Genomic DNA, 15,071 nt, shown 5'->3' with positions numbered 1-15,071 from the left:
CCAGGCTAGGACAATATATCTACATTACCTTCCTACCAAAATAGTGTTCCAATCCTGAGCAGGGTTTCTAGGCACTAGAGCAGGGGTAGGCAACCTGTGGCACGCGAGCTGATTTTCAGTGGCACTCACACTGCCTGGGTTCTGGCCACCGGTCCAGGGGGCTCTGCATTTTAATTTAATTTTAAATGAAGCTTCTTAAACATTTTAAAAACCTTATTTACTTTACATACAACAATAGTTTAGTTATATATTATAGGCTTATAGAAAGAGACCTTCTAAAAACATTAAAATGCATTACTGGCACGCAAAACCTTACATTAGAGTGAATAAATGAAGACTCGGCACACCATTTCTGAATGGTTGCTAACCCCTGCACTAGAGTAATAATAAACAGAAGGCTTAACCACTACTACCCTTCCCATCATGCAATGCTCCATTTGGAGGCCAGCAGCTTCAGTGTGCATTGGATGGTAGAAGCCATAGTCTCAGCTTTCTTACCAGTTATAAATCTGCACTACAGATTCAAGGTGAAATATGTTTCCACTGTTGCCCAGAATGGGTCCAAAGCTAGAAGTGAGGTACTGTGTTTTAAGAGTCTAATGGAGGGATCACAACCCCGAAGGGGGTCACGAGATTATTACCTGGGGGTTGCAAGCTATCAGCCCCACCAGACATGGGGCTGACAGCCTGAGCCCCTGTTAAATTTAATACCCCCATTTTTAATTTATAAGGGGGGGGGGTGTCGCACTCAGAGGCTTGCTGTGTGAAAGGGGTTGCTAATACAAAAGTTGGAGACCCACTGGTCTAATGTGAGTCTGAACACTGGGGTCTGCCTTGTGCTGAGAGCTGGTATAATGTGAGTGAGCCAAGAAACAGTACTCATTCCCGTTCTTGTGAAAATCCTGGTTTATTACTATTGCTTGGGACAAAATAACATTTTATACAAATAAGTCATCTAGTTTACTCTGGACAAGGGGAGACATGACAAGACACAGTGGAATGAGGATCCAAGGTAGAAGGACAGCAGAGGAGGGAAATATCACAAGCAACTTCATTGATGCTTCTTGCATTCTCTGTGAAAAATATCTTTAAAAAGGAAAAAATATATTTCTGTTAAATCTCCACTGAACTGCTACTGTCCTTTGTAAACTAAGGGGGACCTGCAGTACCCAAGGATCATTCTTGGATCTAAAGGGACAGACATGGATGATATGGAGACAATATGGACCAAGACTTGGAGGGCTCCCAGGGTAAAGGGCATCATGAAGCAGAGAGACAGTCCCAAGTACAAGGAAATGCTGGGCTTGTTCAAATATCTGATTCACAGAATGAAGCAAGTATGGATGCTGGGTTATATTTCCCCTCAGACAAACTGGTCATGTGAAGGTGTAATGCTACCCATGTCCTGTTATAAATGCTTTGATAGGAGTGCCAAAGCTTTGGGGCACCAAGATGCATTTGCAACTTGCCACCAGCCCAAAGCCCACATCTCATATGCCTATAGATGTACCTCAACAGAAAAACTAAAACAAATCATAAGTCAATATAGATGACCATGATATTTGCTAGTGCTTGTATCTTCCTTGACAGATGAAGAGGAATTGCTTGTTAGACATCGCCAGCTCCCCATTAGCTTTGTCCTCACCATTAAGCCACAGGGAGAGGGCAATGTTTTATGACTCCAAGAATTACATCTGGTACTCGAGTCGCACATTATGAGACAGCAGTCATGTGTGTGTGTGGCAGGGTAGATGTGGGCTACTACGTGAAGAGCCCTGCATTAGGAGGGCATCACAAAGCCCAAAGCTTAATGTGACAAGACTGTGGTTCAGAAGACAAACATTGGATTTAATGAAGTACAGAACCTGGAAGTGAAGTTACCACACTACTTGGCCAAATTCATCTTCCTGCTCCACCACTTATCACAAAATATTATTCATCGCCTTCTTGATTCGTTTCCACTAACATATCCTGTTTTCAAACGTTTTTCCCATTATTCCTGGACCTTGACTAGAGAAGCAGAATGAAAATCCCAGCCCAGAGAAGCTGCAATGGGAAGAGACTTCCAGCTTTTCTCCTCTCTGATGAGAAGCACTTAAAACCATAAGGAAATACACAAAGGAAGACCGTTCATAACTAAGGGAGAGAACAGGGACAGCGATACCTGGTCATGTAACACTATGTGACCCTATCACACCAGCTGCAATACAAAATCTTCAGTCACCCATGGAACAGTTGTGCAGGAAGTTTCCTCTCCTCTCTTGCACAGCACATGGGCCTGAAGCAGTCACCTTGAGAATATTTCAGCCTGGTCCCAAGAGGACAAATACTTTATGGAGTTAAGTTTCTGTTTGCATTTTTGGCCCTTTTACTTACAGTATAAGCTTAACTCCCCACTCCCTTTCAAGCCTAGTATATACTAATAAGAGGGAGGTCAGTCTCACACTGATCTCCCACCCACTAACTCCTTAGCCAACACTACAGAAATGTCTGCCTCATTCCGTTAGTACCGGCTCCGTACACATATATACCACGTGGAAATGCACAGTCCATTTGAAGGGGGAGGGGGAAGAACGCGTGGAGATTCCCATTCAGTTCCTCCCTGGTTTGAGGAGCTTGTACTCAGCAGCAAAGGACGCAGACTGAAGGCGAAAAGATTCTCTGCTAATCATGTTTACCATGGGCAAGGAAATACTCCACAGACCCTCTTCTAAATGGAGAAGCTAACAGCATCCAGGAGAGAGGTAATAATGGATTGTGCTCAGTGGGGGGAGGGATAGCTCAGTGGTTTGAGCATTGGCCTGCTAAACCCAGGGTTGTGAGTTCAATCCTTGAGGGGGGCCACTTGGGGATCTGGGTCAAAATCAGTACTTGGTCCTGCTAGTGAAGGCAGGGGGCTGGACTCCATGACCTTTCAAGGTCCCTTCCAGTTCTAGGAGATGGGATATCTCCATTAATTATTATTATCCAAAACTTCCTCTGCCTGACTAACTCTCCCAGGTATAGTGTTGCCCTCTTATATGATGAGCTTTTTTCTCAGCATTCCTTTCTGGGGCTAGCCTTTTAAATCTGGAAAACCAATGCAACTGGCAGCATCTCTCTTTTCCAACTGGGAAGTACCTGTTATGATCTTCAGTTTTCCCTTTCTTATTGCTGAGGAGATGGCAATTCACACGTGAGATACCCAGAGCACCAGTCCTTTCCTCTGCCCTGACCTCTGGGTGCTCAAGATGACCACTGCAGTTTGGAATGGACTCTTCTTCAGCAGCTAATACCCAGTCCCTCATTTCCAGGAGTATACTCATGCTAGGCAGATGTATTCTGCAAAACAGCAGCTAGATGGCACCCAACCACTGCCAAATCCTCCTACCTACACTAGATACTATTTAAAGATTTGATAATACATCTTATACATGTTGGGATGTTTGTGTATAGAATATTCCCTGTTGCTGGCTCAGGTGATAACACATCCCTTCTGACTACCTCATTATCCATTAAACTTGGAACAAATACAGACCATCACATTCATAAGAACAAGCAATAAATAGTTGCTTTAAACAGAGAATTAGACAAAAGTCATATTTAAAGGCACCTGGATTTATACTACACACAAGTTCAGCTAGATTTCCCACCAGCTCCTTGGGAATAACTAGTTATCTCCTTAGACATTCCTCTCTTGAGCATCCTGGAACACAACAGGACAGAAAGCACTTTTCTGGGGCAATTGTGTCCTCTCAAAAGAAGTATGATGTACTTGCGTGAGAAAGGATCTTTCAGTATCGCCATGGCACAGTGCAAGGAGCTCTGGAGACAGCCCCAGCAAAAGAAGAACTAGAGACCTTTCTTAAGATACACCAGCTCTACTGATTCTGAACTAACAATCAAATAGGGTTACATGCACGTCCCTGGGGAAGCTGATGGGTATAAATGGCAGGAGAACTGTTCTTTACCTCCCAGCTTTCTAACACCACAGCCATACACACACATCTTGACCCTGGTCACCTTTATTCTATTCATGCTCCCAAGGTATTTGTTGTGATGGCCCAAAATTAATGCCCTCTCCAAAACGGAAAAAAGGCATTTGTGGTATCATTCATCATTAACATCCTCCCCTATAACTGAAGGTTCTTTCATGATCCTTATCCCACATTTATTCTCACCTGTTACCTTGTAGCTAGTTGATTCTCTGTGCTAGTGCTAACGCTATTCATCTCCTGCCACACAAATGGAACAATGGCTTCCTTTTACGGTGTATATATTAACAAGACCTAGGTTGTAACATCCACATTCCTACAATTGTGATTTAATCAATATTTAGTCCTGACAAAGCACAGTCTACTTTGGACATTACTTAGCACGACTGGGAACCAGCTGCAGCCAGTGTGTGTATGGCCACAACGTGCATTTCCACTGTCTGAGGGGGACCAAACGATACTGGCACCGATCAACTTGTCTAGCATAGATAAGGCCAAGCTGTTAGACACAAGAGGCAGGCCTGATCAGCAGTAGGGCTGGAGTGCGAATGAATGGCAGGGGTATCAGTGGATCAGGGTATCCAATATGACACCCAGATAAGCATTTCACTAGTGCACATTTGCGTGGCAGAGAGCTAGACCCCAGCTTCACTGCCAGGGACACATATTGTGTCAGTGCCTGACACAAATATTTCTTCCCATCTTCAATGCCAGGTGCTCCATAGGTCTGAAACATACACTTTGGTTTGGCTGCTCTAATAGCTGTAGTAATTATCTCCACAGAAGAAGTCATTAGAAGTTTTCTAAATCTTAAATATAAAATGATCCAACTAAATAGGTCAAACACTGGCAGAGGCCCAAATCCACATGGTTTAAGGATAAAATCATGTCAGTTCCTGTTGGATCACCACAAGCAGCCACCTCCCAACAGTGCCTGAATGTCCTGATCTGGGCAGCATTTCGGGCTCAGTTTAATACTAGCACAACCCTAAGCACTGGCCCAAGCAACACAAAGTCGATGAGTTGGTAACACCATTGCCTCTTACTAGATGTGTCACATGGGTTTAAAAATATAGTAAAAGACTGAAGCCCGGGAAGATCTGCCTGCTAAGCAGAATGTTCTTCAGGTGACTCTCCAGGTTCTCCCCCAACCTCCAAAGAAAGAGCTAAATGGACAGACCTCCTATCCCCACAGTGCAGCTTGAGCAGAAAAATCTCTCACACAGATGCAGGGGAAATGAAGGTGGCAAGATTAACTTCAGCCCTAAGGTTGAGCCCCACTCGTAACCCAATTATTCCCTAACAACAGCTCAAGGAGTAGGGAATCTGGCAGGTTGATTTAATGGCCAATTTAGTGTAATCTCTCTTTTCAAACATGCTGAACCTCAATTCAAATCCCTTACAAGACATACTTGTAACAGATTAAGGAATCCTGGGAGTGGCCCAGGTCCCTGGAAGCAGAAGGAAGATTCCTGCACCATTTAAAGCTAGATTCATCCCTTCTTGTAACTCTCCCCGTGAGGGATGGGGAAGCAGGGGTGCACACTGGGTGCCAGTCTTAGTCATTCAGACAGACTGAACCATTATGCAGTAAAGAGGTTATCTGTCTGTCAGGCTCCACTGGCTACTTGGAGAAAGCAGATTCTCGTACTGAGAAATAGTTTGCCCACACATCAGCTGAGCTCTCTGGACAGGGGGCAGTTTGCCCACTGGGTGGCACAGGGTGTAACCTAACAACAAAAACCATAACATCAATAATCTGCTAGCAGAGCCTTAGAGTCCCTGATCCAAAACCTAAATAAGGTACCATCAGAAACAGAGAGAAAGCCAGAGGCAAGGTACGTAAGAATGCCAGGGAGGGGAGCGTTGCAGGGAGATTTCCTTTACTGTCACGAACTGCCACCTCAGCCTTCTTGCTTCATGTTTTGAGTCCAGGGGTGAAGGAAAGGTTCAGCAAGAGGCCCTGGTGCATGAGACAGCAGCACTTCTCCCTTTGTGCACGTCTGGAATGGTTAGGGATAGCACAGCGTCCAGTGGACATGAACGCTATGGTTACTGTCCCCCGTTGTAGGCATAGTCAGCCTTGTTGTGCATGATCAGCTTGTTGTCCACAAAGTAGAAGCTGTCTGAACGGGTCTCATAGGGGTGTTCAACCATCAGGCGGACTGTAGGAGAGAAAGGTCAGTTACACTCATGAGTATTGAATCTGGCACATCCCAAGGGGCAGTGCAGTGTTAGAGGAAAACAAGCATGTGGTAAAAAAAACCTGTGTCACTTTGAAGCTCTGCCCCTAAGGAGAGGTAAGAGAAGCAAACTGGTGTAACCGTGAGAGCCTCAGGAGCTCTGCACTGGCCCACCTATTCAGCTCATCCCTAGAATGCAGGTCTTCAGGCTGTCAAAGCCAACTGGAAGAGGGTGGATCAATTTCACACAGATATTCTGGATCCTGTGTCAGGCCACAGTACAGCAGCACTGAATAAGTACATTCCTTCTCTGAGACCTACCTGGTGTGGAGTAAGTGGAAAAACTAATGTCACTTGCACGCCCAGCTTGTGTACTTAAGTCACATACAAACTCAGCTCACCCTCCCTCTGCCAGACATACCCAGAGAGCGGCAGAGAGCACTCAACTGTTCCTGTTCAGTCTGTCCCTCAATGGCCTAGCACATCTTGTAATAAAACCATATTTGGAATACTCACAGCTTGCCATCACAGATGGCTCTCCACAGGCTCCCAGAAAAGAAACAACCCCAGTCTGCAGCTGGAGGGCTCAAACCCCAAACAGTGGGTGCTATGAATGTATGTCTTTGGCCTTTAAGGGAACAGTCTCTCCAAGTCACCATGGTTACCTCTTGGACTATGCATTGAGGCATTATGTGGAAAAGCCACTGTGACTCTGAGGTCACCAGCTGCCAATAAAAGAAAACACCAAACCTCAACCACACAGCATATGAAGGCAACTTGCTCAAGACTACACAGTGAGCCATCAGCAGAGCCAGAAACTGAACCCAGATCTACCTGTTCCTAGTTCCCGGTCCCACCACATGACCATCTATCATCTCAGGGAGAGAGAGCATTTGAACACAGCAGCAGTTCAGTGAGGGAGGAAGGATACCTACTGAGGTCCTCTGAGAGCTGGGGGAACTCATAGATGTGTTCACATGTGTTCCTGCTGCTGGGGATGCAGAAGCCAAAATCAAAGTCAAAGTTCTTCAGCAAGCGATCCCGGAAGTAATGTCTCTCAATCATTCGGAAGTTTGACACTGGCTTGTCTCCCACTGTAAACTCCACTCTGCAGGCATAGGGCAGGAGAAATACACCTCATGAGACCACCTAGCTCACTTCAGTCTGGGAGAGGCAGAGCGCCTCAGAGCTGCCGTTATGCAGAACCTAACAATAGGGCTGATATCACTGCTAAACTGAGGCAGATCTTGGAATCTTCCCTGTCACTATTAGCTTCTTTTTCATTTGTATTGTGAACTGGGTTCTCACTAGTCCATTGTTAAGTTCACCTATGAATTGACAGGGTTGGTACCTAAAGTTCCCTGGAGGCATTACTCCCCCCTCTTTGTATGAGCTTTTACTCACGTTGCACCGACTGTCCGGAGACGGAGAAATGCCGGGGTGAACTGATAGCGAACAAAGCGGCCTGCACTGGTGTCCACTTCTCCACTGTCATCCTCATCCTCATCATCTTGCTCTAGAAGAATTTACCAACTCAGAGTTAATCTTCTGATGTTCTAGGAGTAACATGCCAATGGCTTGTAGGTGGTATACAGAAACCATCCAAGACATTGCTCAGACACCTGGCACTGCAATATCTAAAAACTGTTCTTTGATATGCTACTGGCATTAAGAAGTTAACAGAGAACATTTCATAGCAAACGTTCACAATTGATTACATGGACCAAAATGTCACAAAGATGCATGTCCAGGAATCAACTATGGAAGTACATAGTTACTTGACCACTAGCCTTTTACCTCCAGGGTCTGCACTCCAGTCTTCCTTTGGCTACTTACACATAAAGGGACTTTTGGTGGGGCTTAACTATGGAATTTGATAAACCTTGACCTAGTGTTCAGGGGGAAAAAAATCAAACCATATCAGACCACAACAGCAGCACCACATCTATGGGGCATGCAAGTCCCCCAAACACTGGTCACCATCTGTAACAACCTTGCTGAGCCAAGGAGGTAAAGGGATCTCTAAGCACAGTATTCGCATCCCACAGAGCTCAGAAATGGAAAAACAGTACCAGCCTGCAGCTACTCAGCAGTGGCTTTGAAATGTACTGCCTATATGAGATCACTTACACTACTGACACATGGTTGTTAGGAACACATGCTATTAGAGCTGCCCCAAATGCTGGCAATTTCAGGGCTGAAAGGATCACAGGGAATGAACTCCCCTCTCACCCATACAGCTGGTCCTTCATGGTCAGGGTTGAGGCACATTTACAGAGTAGTATGGATGAAGCTCTGTGCTGTACCTATCCCATGGAAAGAGGATTTCAGTCTCCAAGACACCTCTCGCTATCACTATAGTCACTTCACATTCCTTTTTTAGACAGTAACTAGAATATTCGCAGGCAGAGAAGCTCTCAGTCCTGCAGGAATCCTAAGGGATGACACAGGTGAACTCAATACACTATGCACAGTGAAAGATCTTGGTGTTTGGCCTGCACGGCCCCTTCCCTGCATCCCACCCGAACCCATAATATCTAGCCCTTTCCCCACTGTCAGCAGGTTCTACCTGAAGCAGAAGGCTTGGCAATTTCGAACAGCACTGTTCCTGTCTCCAGGTCCCGGATCTTGAATCTGGTGAAATCGATATTGTAGATGTTGTCCTCAGGTTTGCATAAATAATCTAGGAGAGAGAGAAACATATTAGGGAGCTCTTTTGCTCACGACAGTCCAGATCAGAAGAAGAAAATATGGGCCACTAACCCATATGCCTCAAGGATTCTCCTCTCAGATATCAAAAGGCCTTCAGCTACATTAACTGAGCCCAAGCACCTTAGAACGTTTAGGGATATTTCCCAAAAAAGCAAGTTGCCAGGTAGACTAATCAAACAGTACAATGCAGTTCAGTATTTGGACTCAGTGCTGACTGAACCAAGTTACTACTACTCATATGTATACATTGTATCACTACTATAAGTTACTACTACTACTCAGCTGTATATACTGAGTGAGCTAATCCAATCAAAGAGGGAAAACGAGGCTATTTATTCAGTATGCCACAGTTTAACACAAGCACCACTTAAGCAGCATCACTCCTGCAAAAAAGCCAACGGGACAGATTGCAAAAGGGAAGGACATTTGGCTCCTGCTTCATCAAAACTACTGGAAAGCGAGAGACTAACAAACTCGAGGAGTAGACTGAACAAGGCTGACAAGCAGTCTAGAGTTTCAGGGATATTCATCCTAGATAGGCAAGTAAAACAAAACTTTGATGATCTAGCCAATTTAGGACCTAAAACCAAAACTGTAACATCTACACGGGCATGCATGTGGAACTTCACATAAAAATCTGGGTCCCTATGGACAAATAGTCTCAGTGTTCCAGACCCTGACAGATTTTGTCCCCCAACTTTTCTGTCTGTGTGAACAAATGTAGCTGGTGCTGTTAAACCAGAAAAGGCTGGATGCCTCAGCACCAAGATGGACCTAGTTGGAAAAGCAGAGATCTGTCACAAGACCCTGACAACTTCTGCCTTTCTACCTTTTAATCTAGCTAGCCAAATATAGCTGCCGAGAGAGGAAGCAGAGTAGGTCCTTCACCTAGTCTAAACCAGGATGTTTTCTGGAAGGGATACTGGGGTCCCCATGGAAGAGGTGTCCTGGACCGGAAGGAATATTGGGTATCCTGGCAAGATTACTTCTGGTGTCCTCAGAAGAGGATATCAAGTTCTGCAGAAAGACTGATACTGGAGCCGCAAGGCGGATGGGGGGGTATATGGAAGGAGTGGGCAAACTATGGCCCAGAGCCCAGACCAGCACTTCAGACGTTTTAATCCAGCCCTCAAGCTCCAGCCAGGGGGCGCCATGGGAGCTGCAGGGACGGTGCCGGTGGACAGGGCAGCACGCAGAGCCGCCTGGCTGCAGCTCTGTGTGGGAGCTGGAGGGGGTACGTGCAACTGCTTCCGGGAGCTGCTTGAGGTAAGAGTCACCCCTAACCGCCTCCTATGCCCCAACCCCCGGCCCCAGCCCTGATCCCCCTCCCGCCCTCGGAACCCCTCAGTCCCAGCCCAAAGCACCCTCCTGCACCAATCCCTCATCCCCTGCCCAGAACCTGCACCCCCAGCCAAAGCCCTCACCCCCTCCTGCACCTCAACCCCCAATTTTGTGAGCATTCATGACCCACCATACAATTTCCATACCCAGATGTGGCCCTCGGTATAGGGGGTCCCTGGCGGAATGCTAATGGACGCTGGGGGTAAGGTGTACGGGACCCCTCGGGGGCCGATAATGGGGCCTCGGGGGGTATGGTGTCTAGGGTTTCTGAGGGGATGATAATGGGGTCCCTGGGGGTGAGGTGTGGAGTCTCGGGGAATGATAATGGAGCCTCTGAGGGGCAAAGTGTATGGGGTCCCTGGAGGGGCGCCTCAGAGCAATGGCCACGAGGTCCCCGTGGGCCTCGCACTCGGCTCTGCCGGAGGAGCCCGGGATGATACGTGGGGCAGGACGGCCGCGAGTGGGGCTAGCCTAGGGGGCGCCCGGGGAGAGGGATGACGGGGGTCCCCCAGGGCGGTAGCAGCACGGACGGCCCCGCGGTGCCAGGTCCCCCAGCCCAGCACTCACTCTCCGTGACCCGGCCCAACCCCAGGACGTGTTCGGGCCGGACGGTCTCCAGCGCCAGCAGCTCGGACTCTGAGCGGGGCAGGGCCGCCCGCGGCGCCGCGTCCCCAGAGCCCCGCCGCCCCCGCAGCCGGCTCAGCACTCCCCCGCTTCCCGGCGGCGGCTTCTTCTCGGGGCCTGGCGCCGCCACCCTCGGCCTCGAGCCGCTCATCGCCCCGCCACCTCTGCCAAGATGGCCGCCGCCTCCCTCCGTAGCTATGGGAGCGAGGGGCGGCGCGCCGGCGGGGTCAGAGGGCAACGGCGCGCTGCTTGGCAACGGGGGTGGCGGCGACGCCGGAAGTACTTCGGCCCCTCTGCTCGGCTCTGAGAGCCCGGCTGGGGACTGAAGCTAAGCATGGTCCACAGCGTGCAATGCCTGGAAGGGAGACCCAATCTGGCAACGCAGAGTCCAGCTCTATTGCGTGGAGCGGTCAAGCGCGTGCTCCGGGCGCTGAGCCTGGCTCGGAGGGGGAGGAGGGATGCCCTGGGATGGGAGCCCTGTGGCCAGTGCCACACACCCCTTCTCCCTGTGCCCTAACCAGCTAGACACTGTTATTCAGCATCAGCTGCCGCTTACGTGGCAGGGATCAGCCCCACCCCCCGTCTTTCCCCCTGAAAGTTACTGTGCAGAGCAAAGCCCAGGAGCTGCTGGGAGTCAGGACTCCTGCAATGCTGGGCTGGCTCTGCGCCGCATCAGTGCTATAGCTCTCTCGGGGGCAGCTCGCTGGTACAGGGCTGGTTACTGGGCCCTGCACTCACAGCCAGAGGTGGGGACATTGGGCAATCTGCAGAGGAAGAGCTCTGCTCACAAAGGACATGGACAGACAGAGCACTAGGGAGGCACTTACGCTTTGGTGAATTGATACCAAGTAATCAGAACCAGTTTGGAGGGGGATCTAAGTTGTTACAAGAAAATAGGGCATAAGGCCTATTTCTCAATCCTGCTAAGAACAGTTTTGTATTCTGCACTGTGGATGCCCTAGTCACATCTCCTCTGCATACCATTGGAGACACGAAACCCCATTCCAGCTCTGCCCACATGCAGCCTTCCCTCTCAGGGCACAGCAGTGCTGAAATAGTGCAATTTCTAAAACTAGCCCTGGATCTGCAGTATGATCAATATGTCTGAGCACACAAGGAGGCACTTAGGGCACATTAACATTTCAGAGGGTTGCACAGATAGTATGCTAGTCTGTGTGTTCACACCTACATCTCATTCTGAACAACACTTTTGCTCTGCTCAGTCCATGGCTAGTGTTCACTCATTTTAACAATGTTTTTTTTAAGTTATAGACGAAGCATCTGCTTCCAGCCATAGCGGAGTCAGTCACTGCAGAGATTCTAAGGCGGATGAATTTGGGCTGACAATGCAGAGGCTCCTAGGAATTAATTGAAGAGATGAAAACAGCACTGCTCCCACACACAAGGCTTCAGGGACTGAATTATCCTCTGATGCGTCATGAGGCCCCATTTCTCCCAGTAGCTGTAGTTAGAGAGGCAGCTCTAACCCTTAGCAAGCACAGATTTGGAGCAAATAGAAGCATTACTATATTACTCATTAATTTAATTGAAGAAAGTATCTTCTGGGGCAGCAATTTAATTACAGAGGATGGGTAGCTTCCATCCCTAAGGAGAGAGAGGAGCAGTAGCATCACAAAACAGTGGTAAGTCATTTCACTTAATGAAGTGGTTACAAGTTGTAGTTTCTTGATCTCCCAAGCACCAGCCCACACAGCCAGTAGGGGTCTGAACTCTATAACTAAGGTCACAGGCTTCCATGAATTTTTGTTTATTGCCCACGACCTGTCAGACTTTTTCTAAAAATACCCGCGATGACGAGATCTTAACCCTACCTATAACTATTCCATTTTGATAGTGGGCCAACACAGCAGCAGACTTACAATCTAGGATACCTTCGCTTACCACACCAGCCTCCAAGTACCTGACCCAACCTCAGGCTGAGTGGCTTTGCTTTTTGCACCTCCCATCCTTCCTCTTCATGTTTATTGAGGAAGTAAGCTGTGTAGGACAGAGCCAAGACTTCCTACATCTCTGTAAAGCCTCAAACACAACTATTATTCACTTCCAGGTGGTCTCTGGGCCAACAGCTGGCGCTGCTTCAAAGAGAATGCAGTAAACTCCCTGCTTTTCTACCCCCAAAGAAGCAAATGCCTGGACTGCAGTTGGGAGAAGCTGACAAGTGAGGCAGGGCTCTCTGCTGTATCCGAGTCTCCCTGCCTTCTCTCCTCTTTTCAGATCCCCAATAGCCTCCTTTCCCCCAATCTTACCATCAATTACTACAAACTTATCCATTGCAAAGATTGACTCGGGACACTGCAGTTAGACAAGCCTACCTAGTCATTTCATGTGGCAGCTGCTGCAGCTTCTCCTTGTGGGGCTGTGTCATTTTTACCATCAGGCACCGCCGTGACATCCTAACGCAAAGGGATCCAACAAAGATTGTTCCTTTTAGTTTTTGATAATGCTCATATGTAAGTGTTCACAAGTCACTGGGGTGAGTGTGTGCAGCTGATTTTGGTGATGGGGGGGGGACGGGAGGGGGACACACACATTGTTTGCCCTGCCTATTTCAGACACACGTTTTTGGCCCATGGATGTCATCTCTGGTAGAACTCCTTGGAGCATCATCCTGAAAAAGGGAAGAGTTACTAAAGAGTGAAAACAACCCACCATCTTCAGTTTAGTTACACAATATTAATAAGGGTATTTTAGGCGCCACCTCCAACAGCCCAATGGAAAAGAAGGAGTGCTACTCTCCACCTCTCTCCTCCCTCCCTGCAGCAAGTAGCTTTGTGTAGGAAACGGATGGAGTTTTTCCTTCCCTCCTCACAGGCCCCACCTGAAATGCTGGCTGGGCCATTTAGTAAGGCCTTATCTACACATGAATACACAGCGGTGGCACTGTCCCTAGACTGATGGGATCCGCCATACACCCAGACCTTCTTCCAGCAGTGGTTCTCTGGGCATCCCTTGATGCAAGTTACCTTGTGCCAAATTACCCACCCAAATACCCAACCTGGTAGTGGCCAAGAAAATGCTGTACACTCAGCTCAAACACCCAGCCACATTAGTGTCTCCAAAGAATCCTTACAGCGTTCAGACCCTGCTGCTGAATCTTTACACACTACCTGTTAATTAATAGCACCTGCCATGCCACAAGTGCTGCCCTGTAGCTCAGGGGAAGGTGGCAACACCCGAATAAGTGGGTAACCCTGATACCCTCTCTTTGCTCAGAGCTGGGTCCCCTTCCCCCCCCTTCTGTCTCAAGCAAAGATTGACATAGATCATAATACACCCATGAGGCAGAATCTGCCTCCATCCTGCCTGATCGGAGCCAAGAGCCTCTTCTACAGGTGGATTGTAAATAGAAACAGCTAGGCCCATCTCAGCACTTCAAGGAATCTTGTTGTGCAGTAAAAAACACGTGTTTGGTTTTTTTTAAAAGCACCAGATGCTCCAAGTGACAATATAATTTTGTTTATTTTCCTTTAATACACTGCTGGTTAAAACTGCCAGGCAGTAGATTTCAGAACATTCCCTCAACCAAACATCCTGGGAAAATTAAAAAATAAACAGCTACATGTACCAAAAATAAAATAACCCACCCACACACCCAGCTCTTCTCCCCAAAAGAACAAGTCTTTGCAAAGCCAGTCTAATCAGAAATAGACGTCTGTGCTTTTAACCCAGGGCCTAAGATTGATACAAACAAACAGTCACCGCAAGTTGTTATAACACAAAGCAATGTACAGTAAAAAAAACAAATAAAAATTAAAAAATCCTCCTTCAAAACCCTTTAGTACTGATTACTAATACAGATGAAGATTTACCCCAAAAGAAATTAATATTTCTCCCCATATTGCTATATCCTTCACGGTCATTCAAGTCTTGCAGCCTTGAGTAGAGCTTGCAACTGTGTGGTTCTTAATGCTCAACAAATCAGCTGACTGCAAGAAGCCAGTGTTCCCTTAGCAAGCAGCTCATTCAGGCCTTGTCTACACAACCATATCCAAGTCCTGGGACCCACTTACAACACAGTTAAGAGTTGCTGTGCAGATGGGACCCAAACATTGTCACTGTATCTGGGCTAAAGCCTTGGGCAATCCAGGCTATTTCTCCAAAGACCCTGAGAACTCTACTTTTGTTTCATGCAGCCTGGAGCCACCTTACAGACTGGTTAGTTTCTTAAGCAGAAAGAGCTCGAGTGCAAGAAGTCTCCAGGAGCAGCCCTGGCCCA

The 15,071-nt window shown here is 47.7% G+C and overlaps 2 protein-coding genes and 1 long non-coding RNA gene across 3 annotated transcripts in view; 1 reads left to right on the top strand and 2 right to left on the bottom strand.

The window, feature by feature from the left end:
* The window catches only part of RNF10 (ring finger protein 10), a 207,074-nt gene that overhangs the window by 47,830 nt on the left and 144,173 nt on the right, over nt 1-15,071 (bottom strand). The window lies entirely within an intron of this gene.
* UNC119B (unc-119 lipid binding chaperone B) lies at nt 889-11,051 on the bottom strand. Its single transcript, XM_005288715.4, has 5 exons — nt 10,778-11,051; nt 8,727-8,840; nt 7,562-7,673; nt 7,093-7,265; nt 889-6,139 (listed from the first exon to the last, which is right to left on the bottom strand). The coding sequence occupies exons 1-5, from the start codon at nt 10,983-10,985 to the stop codon at nt 6,027-6,029; spliced, it is 720 nt and encodes a 239-aa protein (XP_005288772.1). The 5' UTR covers nt 10,986-11,051; the 3' UTR covers nt 889-6,026.
* LOC103306366 (uncharacterized) lies at nt 10,013-14,626 on the top strand. Its single transcript, XR_509278.4, has 3 exons — nt 10,013-10,135; nt 12,101-12,477; nt 12,903-14,626. It is a non-coding gene; the product is annotated as an uncharacterized LOC103306366 (long non-coding RNA).

Source organism: Chrysemys picta, chromosome 15 (genome assembly GCF_011386835.1).
Source record: "Chrysemys picta bellii isolate R12L10 chromosome 15, ASM1138683v2, whole genome shotgun sequence".
Lineage (NCBI taxonomy): Eukaryota > Metazoa > Chordata > Testudines > Emydidae > Chrysemys > Chrysemys picta.
The sequence above is the reverse complement of the archived record's forward strand: the minus strand, read 5'-3'. Positions and strand labels throughout refer to the sequence as shown.